The following is a 13,563-nucleotide window of genomic DNA, read 5'->3' as shown; positions in this document are numbered from 1 at the left end:
ATATATATATATTCCAATTGGCTATACTTAAACTCTTTAACATCATCCTCAATTCTGGCATCTTTCCCAATATTTGAAACCAAGGACTGATCACCCCAATCCACAAAAGTGGAGACAAACTTGACCATAATAACTAACGTGGGATATGCGTCAACAGCAACCTTGGGAAAATCCTCTGCATTATCATTAACAGTAGACTTGTGCTTTTCCTCAGTAGAAACAAAGTACTGAGCAAATGTCAAATAGGCTTTTTACCAAATTAACATACGACAGAACACGTATTCACCCTGCACACCCTAATTGACAAACAATGTGAGGTATCACAATCTCTTTCAATAATGACAGGAATGGAGGAGGTTGTTATTCTCCAGCTAGGATGGAGTCCGTCACTCCTCAGCAGGTCAGGCGTGGTCCTGTTTGTGGGTGAGTCCCAGAAAGAAGGCCAATTATCTACAAATTATATATTTTGGGAGGGGTAGAAAACAGTTTTCAACTATCGATTGAGTTGTGAGACTCTGCTGTAGAGCTCATCACTCCCCGTAACTGGGTGGGGGCCAGAGACAATTACTCGATGCCGACACATCTTTCTAGCTGATTTACACGCTGAAGCTATGTTACACTTGGTGACCTCTGACTGTTTCATCCAAACATTGTTGGTGCCGACGTGGATAACAATATCCCTATACTCTCTATACACTCGCCAGTTTTAGCCTTAGCCAGCACCATCTTCAGATTAGCCTTAACGTCGGTAGCCCTGCCCCCTGGTAAACAGTGTATGATCGCTGGATGATTCGTTTTAAGTCTAATACTGCAGGTAATGTAGTCGCCAATGACCATAGTTTTCAGTTTGTCAGAGCTAACGGTGGGAGGCTTTGGCGTCTCAGACCCCGTAACGGGAGGAGTAGAGACCAGAGAAGGCTCGGCCTCTGACTCCGATCCGCTGCTTAATGGGGAAAACCGGTTGAAAGTTTCTGTCGGCTGAATGAGCGACACCGGTTGAGCGTTCCTACAGCATTTCCTTCCAGAAACCGTGAGAAAGTTGTCCGGCTGCGGGGACTGTGCCAGGGGATTTATACTACTATCTGTACTTACTGGTGGCACAGACGCTGTTTCATTCTTTCCTACACTGAAATTACCCTTGCCTAACGATTGCGTCTGAAGCTGGGCTTGTAGCACAGCTATCCTCGCCGTAAGGCGATCGTTCTCCTGTATATTATGAGTACAGCGACTGCAATTAGAAGGCATCATGTTAATGTTACTACTTAGCTTCGGCTGTTGGAGGTCCTGACGAACCATGGCCAGATAAAGTGAAACCTTAAAGTTGTCAGGTAGCAAAGTAAGATTAGCAACAAAATGCACAGCAGCACTTAAACAAGTCTACAAGTTGTGACCGGAAATTACTTGATTTGATCAGACTCACTCAGGATGGGGCAGTCGTCGCAGAGAGAGAGCTTTTCCTACTGTGCTCTCTCTTTGATCCCATAAAAGTCCTGCTGGAACTGCATGAGGATGCCCTGCACCATCACTGTCCCAGACTTGTACACGTTGACAGAGGTTGTTTCAATTTCCTCAATGTCTAGTATTCTGAGTTTCCATCCTGGGCCAATACCCTCTCTCTTGACATAGGGGTAGTGTACTCTTATAACACTGTGCCATGCCAGGGGATGGTCTGTGTGGAAAATTAAGTTGCTTGTGTTCCCCTCTTTGTGGCAGTCAGCAAATAGTGTCTCTGGATTGTCCTTGAGGAGCTTAGTTGTTGTTGTACTTATTCCTTGCAGTGTTATTTTTTATATCCATGGGGTGTATTGTAATGACCCCTGGACAGGGATAAGCCATTGGGGCTTCAAAGGCCTCTGCATTTGGGTGGGGGGCTATGAAAATATGCTGCCATTGTTGGTCTCAAAAGTGTGTGTCTCTGTCTCTCTTTCTCTCTCTCTGTCTCTCTCTCTGTCTCTCTCTCTCTGTCTCTCTCTCGCTCTGTCTCTCTGTCTCTCTGTCTCTTTCTCTGTCTCTCTTTCTTTCTCTCTCTCTCTCTCTCTCTGTCTTTCTCTCGCTCTGTCTGTCTGTCTGTCTCTCTCTCTCAATTCAATTTCAATTCAAGGGCTTTATTCTCTCTCTCTCTGTCCCTCTCTCTCTGTCCCTCTCTCTCTCCCTCTCTCTCTGTCTCTCTCTCTGTCTCTCTGTCTGTCTGTCTCTCTCTCTCTCTCTCTCACTTTCTCACTCACTCACTCACTCACTCACTCACTCACTCACTCTCAGGTGGAGGTTTCCATCATTGCTCCAGTGACAAAGGAGGAGGATTCTGTGCCTATGCCGACATCACCTTAGCTATCAAGGTAAGAACATTGCAACTATACTGACCAAAATATAAACACAACCTGTAAAGTGTTTGTCCCCTGTCTCTTGAGCTGAAATAAAAGATCACTGAAATGTTCCATAAGTACAAAAAGCTTATTTTTCTCAAATTTAAATGGACTGATTTCCTTATATGAACTGTAACTCAGAAAAATCATTAACATTTTTGCATGTTGCGTTTATATTTTTGTTCAGCATAGATTTGTCTACTGTTCCACAATAATGTGAATAATGGGGCGGCAGGGTAGCCTAGTGGCTAGAGCGTTGGACAAGTAACCGGAAGGTTGCAAGTTCAAATCCCCGAGCTGACAAGGTACAAATCTGTCGTTCTGCCCCTGAACAGGCAGTTAACCCACTGTTCCTAGGCCGTCATTGAAAATAAGAATTTGTTCTTAACTGACTTGCCTAGTTAAATAAAGGTTAAATAAAATACATGACAGAGACTAAGGTAAAGAGTAATATGTCTCTGTCTGTTTGTTTTTGTTTGGTTTGTTTGTTCACCTCCTGCCGGTCTGTCTGTTTGTCTGTCCTAGTTTCTGTTTGAGAGGGTGGAGGGAATCTCCAGAGCCACCATCATAGATCTGGATGCACACCAGGTGAGTTGTCACTGTAACTGAGATGGTCACTGTAGCTGTCTCAGCATCCCAAATAGCATCTTGTTCACTGGGCCCACTCACCAGCGTCACTGTAACTGTCTCAGCCTCCCAAATAGCATCTTGTTCACTGGGCCCACTCACCAGCGTCACTGTAAATGTCTCAGCATCCCAAATAGCATCTTGTTCACTGGGCCCACTCACCAGCGTCACTGTAAATGTCTCAGCATCCCAAATAGCATCTTGTTCACTGGGCCCACTCACCAGCGTCACTGTAACTGTCTCAGCCTCCCAAGTAGCATCTTGTTCACTAGGCCCACTCACCAGCGTCACTGTAAATGTCTCAGCCTCCCAAGTAGCATCTTGTTCACTGGGCCCACTCACCAGCGTCACTGTAAATGTCTCAGCATCCCAAATAGCATCTTGTTCACTGGGCCCACTCACCAGCGTCACTGTAAATGTCTCAGCCTCCCAAATAGCATCTTGTTCACTGGGCCCACTCACCAGCGTCATTGTAAATGTCTCAGCCTCCCAAATAGCATCTTGTTCACTGGGCCCACTCACCACTGTATAAGTAGTCCCTCAGTAAAGATAAGTCAGTCCAGTTGATATTGAGATGTACAGTCCTCTCATCTCTCTCTGAGGTGGATAATATAACATTCCAGTTGACTCTGATCGCACTTTTTTAGGAAGCCTACTAATTAGCATATTTAGTTTGTGTTCAGATGAACCACATCCTCCCAAAACCACATCCTCCCAATTACCCCAGTAAGGTTTGTTAAGTCAAGGTTCCAGCTGTCCAGAATACATACGGCTCTATGATATTCATTCTCTGATTGTCCCAAATTGTACGCACTCATTTTGACCAGAGCCATATGGGCACTATACAGGGAATAGTGGCCCTGATGCTAGAATGGCATTCCATCAGTATATTGACCGAAGTAAAGTTGGGTATCAGAACAGATCTATACAGATGCTGCTATGTTAATGATTAATGAAAAGAACAATAGACTGAATCCTAATGAAGGAATACAAATTAGTCTTAAAACAGCCTGATCAGCACAGACCAGGGTGGGGAGGAGAGGAAGCTGATGGGGTGGGGGGAGGAGGTGGGAAAAGAGAGCACTGTGGTCTTGTTCTGAATGTAGATTACGAACTAATGAATGTGATGCTTCCATAATGATGACAGCACAACAGACTGATGAGTAGTGATGCTTCCATAGTGATGACAGCACAACAGACTGATGAGTAGTGATGCTTCCATAGTGATGACAGCACAACAGACTGATGAGTAGTGATGCTTCCATATTGATTATTGATGACAGCACAACAGACTGATGAGTAGTGATGCTTCCATAGTGATGACAGCACAACAGACTGATGAGTAGTGATGCTTCCATAGTGATGACAGCACAACAGACTGATGAGTAGTGATGCTTCCATAGTGATGACAGCACAACAGACTGATGAGTAGAGATGCTTCCATAGTGATGACAGCACAACAGACTGATGAGTAGTGATGCTTCCATAGTGATGACAGCACAACAGACTGATGAGTAGTGATGCTTCCATAGTGATGACAGCACAACAGACTGATGAGTAGTCATGCTTCCCTAGGGATGACAGCACAACAGACTGAGTAGTGATGCTTCCATGGTGATGACAGCACAACAGACTGATGAGTAGTGATGCTTCCCTAGGGATGACAGCACAACAGACTGAGTAGTGATGCTTCCATGCTTCCATGACAGCTTCCAGACACTAGTGGACAGATCGAGAAACAGAAGGATATGAAGAGTGATGGAGATGCGTTGACTTTTGGATGAGTGTCATTTTAACCGGAACGTCTTTGGACGGACAGCAACATTATTTAGCCCTCATCTCACCCTGTCACTCTGTCAGAAGGTAACATCATAATATCAGGGTTGCTAAAGGGTCTCTGTGTAGAATGGCTCTGACATCACTTCCTCTTTCTGCCTAGGGGAACGGTCATGAGCGTGACTTCCTGGATGACAGACGTGTTTTCATCATGGATGTCTACAACCGATACATCTACCCTGGAGACGCATACGCAAAGAGTAAGATACCTCTAACCCTCTATAACCGATACATCTACCCTGGAGACGGATACGCAAAGAGTAAGATACCACTAACCTATGACCCCTAACCCTCTACAACCGATACATCTACTCTGGAGACGGATACGCAAAGAGTAAGATACCCCTAACCCTCTACAACCGATACATCTACCCTAGAGACGGATACGCAAAGAGTAAGATACCACTAACCTATGACCCCTAACCCTCTACAACCGATACATCTACCCTAGAGACGGATACGCAAAGAATAAGATACCCCTAACCCTCTACAACCGATACATCTACCCTAGAGACGGATACGCAAAGAGTAAGATACCTCTAACCCTCTACAACCGATACATCTACCCTAGAGACGGATACGCAAAGAGTAAGATACCACTAACCTATGACCCCTAACCCTCTATAACCGATACATCTACCCTAGAGACGGATACGCAAAGAGTAAGATTCCACTAACCTATGACCCCTAACCCTCTATAACCGATACATCTACCCTAGAGACGGATACGCAAAGAGTAAGATACCACTAACCTATGACCCCTAACCCTCTATAACCGATACATCTACCCTAGAGACGGATACGCAAAGAGTAAGATACCACTAACCTATGACCCCTAACCCTCTATAACCGATACATCTACCCTGGAGACGGATACGCAAAGAGTAAGATACCCCTAACCCTCTATAACCGATACATCTACCCTAGAGACAGATACGCAAAGAGTAAGATACCACTAACCTATGACCCTCTATAACCGATACATCTACCCTGGAGACGGATACATCTACCCTAGAGACGGATACGCAAAGAGTAAGATACCACTAACCTATGACCCCTAACCCTCTATAACCGATACATCTACCCTAGAGACGGATACGCAAAGAGTAAGATTCCACTAACCTATGACCCCTAACCCTCTATAACCGATACATCTACCCTAGAGACGGATACGCAAAGAGTAAGATACCACTAACCTATGACCCCTAACCCTCTATAACCGATACATCTACCCTAGAGACGGATACGCAAAGAGTAAGATACCACTAACCTATGACCCCTAACCCTCTATAACCGATACATCTACCCTGGAGACGGATACGCAAAGAGTAAGATACCCCTAACCCTCTATAACCGATACATCTACCCTAGAGACAGATACGCAAAGAGTAAGATACCACTAACCTATGACCCTCTATAACCGATACATCTACCCTGGAGACGGATACGCAAAGAGTAAGATACCTCTAACCCTCTATAACCGATACATCTACCCTAGAGACGGATACGCAAAGAGTAAGATACCTCTAACCCTCTACAACCGATACATCTACCCTGGAGACGGATACGCAAAGAGTAAGATACCTCTAACCCTCTACAACCGATACATCTACCCTAGAGACGGATACGCAAAGAGTAAGATACCACTAACCTATGACCCCTAACCCTCTATAACCGATACATCTACCCTGGAGACGGATACGCAAAGAGTAAGATACCTCTAACCCTCTACAACCGATACATCTACCCTAGAGACGGATACGCAAAGAGTAAGATACCTCTAACCCTCTACAACCGATACATCTACCCTGGAGACGGATACGCAAAGAGTAAGATACCCCTAACCCTCTACAACCGATACATCTACCCTAGAGACAGATACGCATAGAGTAAGATACCTCTAACCCTCTACAACCGATACATCTACCCTAGAGACGGATACGCAAAGAGTAAGATACCCCTAACCCTCTACAACCGATACATCTACCCTAGAGACGGATACGCAAAGAGTAAGATACCACTAACCTATGACCCCTAACCCTCTACAACCAATACATCTACTCTAGAGACTGATACGCAAAGAGTAAGATACCACTAACCTATGAACCCTAACCCTCTATAACCGATACATCTACCCTAGAGACGGATACGCAAAGAGTAAGATACCACTAACCTATGACCCCTAACCCTCTATAACCGATACATCTACCCTGGAGACGGATACGCAAAGAGTAAGATACCTCTAACCCTCTACAACCGATACATCTACCCTAGAGACGGATACGCAAAGAGTAAGATACCTCTAACCCTCTACAACCGATACATCTACCCTGGAGACGGATACGCAAAGAGTAAGATACCCCTAACCCTCTACAACCGATACATCTACCCTAGAGACAGATACGCATATAGTAAGATACCTCTAACCCTCTACAACCGATACATCTACCCTAGAGACGGATACGCAAAGAGTAAGATACCCCTAACCCTCTACAACCGATACATCTACCCTAGAGACGGATACGCAAAGAGTAAGATACCACTAACCTATGACCCCTAACCCTCTACAACCGATACATCTACCCTAGAGACGGATACGCAAAGAGTAAGATACCTCTAACCCTCTACAACCGATACATCTACCCTGGAGACGGATACGCAAAGAGTAAGATACCCCTAACCCTCTAACAACCGATACATCTACCCTAGAGACGGATACGCAAAGAGTAAGATCCCTCTACAACCGATATATCTACCCTGGAGACGGATACGCAAAGAGTAAGATACCCCTAACCCTCTACAACCGATACATCTACCCTGGAGACGGATACGCAAAGAGTAAGATACCCCTAACCCTCTACAACCGATACATCTACCCTGGAGACGGATACGCAAAGAGTAAGATACCTCTAACCCTCTACAACCGATACATCTACCCTAGAGACGGATACGCAAAGAGTAAGATACCCCTAACCCTCTATAACCGATACATCTACCCTAGAGACGGATACGCAAAGAGTAAGATACCTCTAACCCTCTACAACCGATACATCTACCCTGGAGACGGATACGCAAAGAGTAAGATACCCCTAACCCTCTATAACCGATACATCTACCCTAGAGACGGATACGCAAAGAGTAAGATTCCACTAACCTATGACCCCTAACCCTCTATAACCGATACATCTACCCTAGAGACGGATACGCAAAGAGTAAGATACCACTAACCTATGACCCCTAACCCTCTATAACCGATACATCTACCCTAGAGACGGATACGCAAAGAGTAAGATACCACTAACCTATGACCCCTAACCCTCTATAACCGATACATCTACCCTGGAGACGGATACGCAAAGAGTAAGATACCCCTAACCCTCTATAACCGATACATCTACCCTAGAGACAGATACGCAAAGAGTAAGATACCACTAACCTATGACCCTCTATAACCGATACATCTACCCTGGAGACGGATACATCTACCCTAGAGACGGATACGCAAAGAGTAAGATACCACTAACCTATGACCCCTAACCCTCTATAACCGATACATCTACCCTAGAGACGGATACGCAAAGAGTAAGATTCCACTAACCTATGACCCCTAACCCTCTATAACCGATACATCTACCCTAGAGACGGATACGCAAAGAGTAAGATACCACTAACCTATGACCCCTAACCCTCTATAACCGATACATCTACCCTAGAGACGGATACGCAAAGAGTAAGATACCACTAACCTATGACCCCTAACCCTCTATAACCGATACATCTACCCTGGAGACGGATACGCAAAGAGTAAGATACCTCTAACCCTCTATAACCGATACATCTACCCTAGAGACGGATACGCAAAGAGTAAGATACCTCTAACCCTCTACAACCGATACATCTACCCTGGAGACGGATACGCAAAGAGTAAGATACCTCTAACCCTCTACAACCGATACATCTACCCTAGAGACGGATACGCAAAGAGTAAGATACCACTAACCTATGACCCCTAACCCTCTATAACCGATACATCTACCCTAGAGACGGATACGCAAAGAGTAAGATTCCACTAACCTATGACCCCTAACCCTCTATAACCGATACATCTACCCTAGAGACGGATACGCAAAGAGTAAGATACCACTAACCTATGACCCCTAACCCTCTATAACCGATACATCTACCCTAGAGACGGATACGCAAAGAGTAAGATACCACTAACCTATGACCCCTAACCCTCTATAACCGATACATCTACCCTGGAGACGGATACGCAAAGAGTAAGATACCTCTAACCCTCTATAACCGATACATCTACCCTAGAGACGGATACGCAAAGAGTAAGATACCTCTAACCCTCTACAACCGATACATCTACCCTGGAGACGGATACGCAAAGAGTAAGATACCTCTAACCCTCTACAACCGATACATCTACCCTAGAGACGGATACGCAAAGAGTAAGATACCACTAACCTATGACCCCTAACCCTCTATAACCGATACATCTACCCTGGAGACGGATACGCAAAGAGTAAGATACCTCTAACCCTCTACAACCGATACATCTACCCTAGAGACGGATACGCAAAGAGTAAGATACCTCTAACCCTCTACAACCGATACATCTACCCTGGAGACGGATACGCAAAGAGTAAGATACCCCTAACCCTCTACAACCGATACATCTACCCTAGAGACAGATACGCATAGAGTAAGATACCTCTAACCCTCTACAACCGATACATCTACCCTAGAGACGGATACGCAAAGAGTAAGATACCCCTAACCCTCTACAACCGATACATCTACCCTAGAGACGGATACGCAAAGAGTAAGATACCACTAACCTATGACCCCTAACCCTCTACAACCGATACATCTACCCTAGAGACGGATACGCAAAGAGTAAGATACCACTAACCTATGACTCCTAACCCTCTACAATCGATACATCTACCCTAGAGACGGATACGCAAAGAGTAAGATACCACTAACCTATGACCCCTAACCCTCTACAACCGATACATCTACCCTGGAGACGGATACGCAAAGAGTAAGATACCACTAACCTATGACCCCTAACCCTCTACAACCGATACATCTACTCTGGAGACGGATACGCAAAGAGTAAGATACCTCTAACCTTCTATAACCGATACATCTACCCTAGAGACGGATACGCAAAGAGTAAGATACCTCTAACCCTCTACAACCGATACATCTACCCTGGAGACGGATACGCAAAGAGTAAGATACCCCTAACCCTCTACAACCGATACATCTACCCTGGAGACGGATACGCAAAGAGTAAGATACCCCTAACCCTCTACAACCGATACATCTACCCTGGAGACGGATACACAAAGAGTAAGATACCTCTAACCCTCTACAACCGATACATCTACCCTAGAGACGGATACGCAAAGAGTAAGATACCCCTAACCCTCTACAACCGATACATCTACCCTAGAGACGGATACGCAAAGAGTAAGATACCCCTAACCCTCTATAACCGATACATCTACCCTAGAGACGGATACGCAAAGAGTAAGATACCTCTACAACCGATACATCTACCCTGGAGACGGATACGCAAAGAGTAAGATACCTCTAACCCTCTATAACCGATACATCTACCCTAGAGACGGATACGCAAAGAGAAAGATAGCCCTAACCCTCTACAACCGATACATCTACCCTAGAGACGGATACGCAAAGAGTAAGATACCACTAACCTATGACTCCTAACCCTCTACAACCGATACATCTACCCTAGAGACGGATACGCAAAGAGTAAGATACCACTAACCTATGACCCCTAACCCTCTATAACCAATACATCTACCCTAGAGACGGATACGCAAAATGATCTCCATATTGTTTTTTTGGGGTACTAAATTGGATATTGTGTTTTGATATGTGGACGAGGCCACTGGACCATGAAATCAATAGTGGTTCGATAATATTCTTATAGTTTGTTGCTGTATAGAGAAGTGGTTTTATTTTTGTGTCCCACAGGGGGCAGACTCTGACCTGTCCCACTCTGCTGCCTAAAGAGATTTCTCTGCTCTGACTCTCTACCCCTCTACCTGAAGACTATTCTCATTCTGTCCCTCTCAAACAAACCCTCTCCATACCTGCTGGAAAAGTGTGTGTATGTGTGTGTGTCGGTGCAAAAAGTGTGTGTGTGTTGGACCTGTACAGTTGATTTATTTCAGGAGGTTAAATCAGTGTCTCATTATTCTGTTGTACTTTCAAAACAAATGTAAAATAGTTTAATTCATAACACATTTAAAGTAGTCTAATTCATAACACATTTAAAATATAAATAAGTATAACAGGCATGAAATGACTTGGGTTCTTGGGCACTATGGGTTCTATAGGCACTATGGGCTCTATCAATGGAAACAGGATGCACCTGAGCTCAATTTCGAATCTCATAGCAAGGGGTCTGAATACAATACTTTCCGAATGCACTGTACATTGTTGTGTTTCCCGGGGCGATTAAATGTAAGGTACTAGGGGACGGAGGACCTGTCTGTCTACCTGTCTGTCTACCTGTCTGTCTATGCCTCTCTCAGGAGCCATAAAGCGTAAGGTGGAGCTGGACTGGGGGACAGAGGATGATGAGTACCTCCAGAAGGTAGAGCTCCACTCGGAGGGTGCTCTCAATGAGGTCCGGCCTGACATCATAGTATACAACGCCGGGACAGACATCCTAGACGGAGACCCCCTGGGAGGGCTGGCTATCTCACCACAGGTAGGGTTGGTAGGGGACTGGCTATCTCACCACTGGTAGGGTTGGTAGGGGACTGGCTATTTCACCACATGTAGGGTTGGTAGGGGACTGGCTATCTCACCACAGGTAGGGTTGGTAGGGGATTGGCTATCTCACCACAGGTAGGGTTGGTAGGGGACTGGCTATGTCACCATGTAGTGTTGGTAGGGGACTGGCTATCCCACCACTGGTAGGGGACTGGCTATGTCACCACAGGTAAGGTTGGTAGGGGACTGGCTATCTCACCACAGGTAGGGTTGGTAGGGGACTGGCTATGTCACCATGTAGTGTTGGTAGGGGACTGGCTATCCCACCACTGATAGGGGACTGGCTATGTCAACACTGGTAGGGTTGGTAGGGGACTGGCTATCTCACCACTGGTAGGGTTGGTAGGGGATTGGCTATCTCACCACTGGTAGGGGACTGGCTATCTCACCACAGGTAGGGTTGGTAGGGGACTGGCTATCTCACCACTGGTAGGGGACTGGCTATCTCACCACATGTAGGTTTGGTAGGGGACTGGCTATCTCACCACAGGTAGGGTTGGTAGGGGACTGGCTATTTCACCACATGTAGGTTTGGTAGGGGACTGGCTATCTCACCACATGTAGGTTTGGTAGTGGACTGGCTATCTCACCACATGTAGGTTTGGTAGGGGAGTCAGTCTTTCCATTCCCTGAGATGGTAATCACTTGTTCTTTAAACCCTCCAGTCCAGCTGTCCTCATTGTCATGTCTCCACCTCTCCCCCCTGAGGGGGGTGTGTATTTGGGGGGACTGTCCAGATGTCTCCTTCCACCTGGCAACGCTGGGGTTAATGTCTGTGAATGGAGGGGAAAGGGAAGCATGGGGGCAGAGAGGAGTAGAAACACAGAGCTCCAGTCCCTCAGGGGAAAGGGTGTGGAATGATTCTACCATAATATGACGTCATGGAGCGTTTCCTCATCCTCATAGCTTTGGGTTGTTATTGTGCACTAAGATTAAATGTCAAAGACAAAATGATGAAACCGTTTTCTAGAGGCTGTCTAGACTCAAACTGAGGCTTAAATGCTCCTCTCTTCTAGGGCATCATAAAGAGGGATGAAATAGTGTTCCGGGCAGCACGAAGGAGAGGGATTCCCATCCTGATGGTGACATCTGGTGGATACCAGAAGAAGACTGCTCGCATCATCGCTGACTCCATCATCAACTTGCGACGCCAGGGCCTGATTGGAGGGAATGAGGATGGGGAGGTGGCAGAGGAGTGTGTGGGCGGAGTCCCCCTCGTGATGAGCAGCTCTGACTCCTCCCCTTCCTCTGTGTCAACAGGACCAGCCCCCAACACCATCTGACTGGAACTGAACATGAGTTGGATCTTAGGGTCCAGAGATTCTCCTGGAACCGTAGGACACTAGAGGAAAAATATTATGCTCGGGAATAGAGTGCCTTTTCAGACTTCCCCACGATCTTACTGATGCCCAAGGTGACTGTGGCAGGGGTCGGTAATGGTACAAGGTTGGTCGGGTAGCCTAGTGGTTAAGAGTGTTTGGCCAGTAATTTGAATCCCTGAGCCGGCTAGGTGAAAAATCTACCGATGTGCCCTTGAGCAAAGCACTTAACACTAGTTGCTCCTGTAAGTCTATGGATAACAGTGTCTGTTAAATTACTAAAATGTAAATGTCTGAGACATTCTGTAGTGGTACGGGTTGGTCTGAGACATTCTGTAGTGGTACGGGGTTGGACTGAGACATTCTGTAGTGGTACGGGGTTGGACTGAGACATTCTGTAGTGGTACGGGGTTGGACTGAGACATTCTGTAGTGGTATGGGGTTGGACTGAGACATTCTGTAGTGGTTCGGGGTTGGACTGAGACATTCTGTAGTGGTACAGGGTTGGACTGAGACATTCTGTAGTGGTACGGGGTTGGACTGAGACATTCTGTAGTGGTACGGGGTTGGACTGAGACATTCTGTAGTGG

General features: G+C 45.9%; 1 protein-coding gene across 2 annotated transcripts in view; it reads left to right on the top strand.

Annotated features, from left to right (window-relative positions):
* Positions 1–13,285, top strand: part of LOC139413954 (histone deacetylase 11) — a 36,623-nt gene extending 23,338 nt beyond the window's left edge. For both annotated transcript variants that reach the window (XM_071161846.1, XM_071161845.1), the window contains exons 6-10: positions 2,260–2,336; positions 2,889–2,951; positions 4,930–5,026; positions 11,411–11,589; positions 12,671–13,285. In XM_071161846.1, the coding sequence (XP_071017947.1) occupies positions 2,260–2,336; positions 2,889–2,951; positions 4,930–5,026; positions 11,411–11,589; positions 12,671–12,937 (683 nt within the window). In that variant the 3' untranslated portion in view covers positions 12,938–13,285. The remainder of the gene's footprint in view (positions 1–2,259; positions 2,337–2,888; positions 2,952–4,929; positions 5,027–11,410; positions 11,590–12,670) is intronic.
* Positions 13,286–13,563: the final 278 nt, after the last annotated feature.

The sequence above is a fragment of the Oncorhynchus clarkii genome, chromosome 7 (genome assembly GCF_045791955.1).
Source record: "Oncorhynchus clarkii lewisi isolate Uvic-CL-2024 chromosome 7, UVic_Ocla_1.0, whole genome shotgun sequence".
NCBI classification, from domain to species: domain Eukaryota; kingdom Metazoa; phylum Chordata; class Actinopteri; order Salmoniformes; family Salmonidae; genus Oncorhynchus; species Oncorhynchus clarkii.
This window is presented reverse-complemented; position numbering and strand designations above follow the sequence as displayed.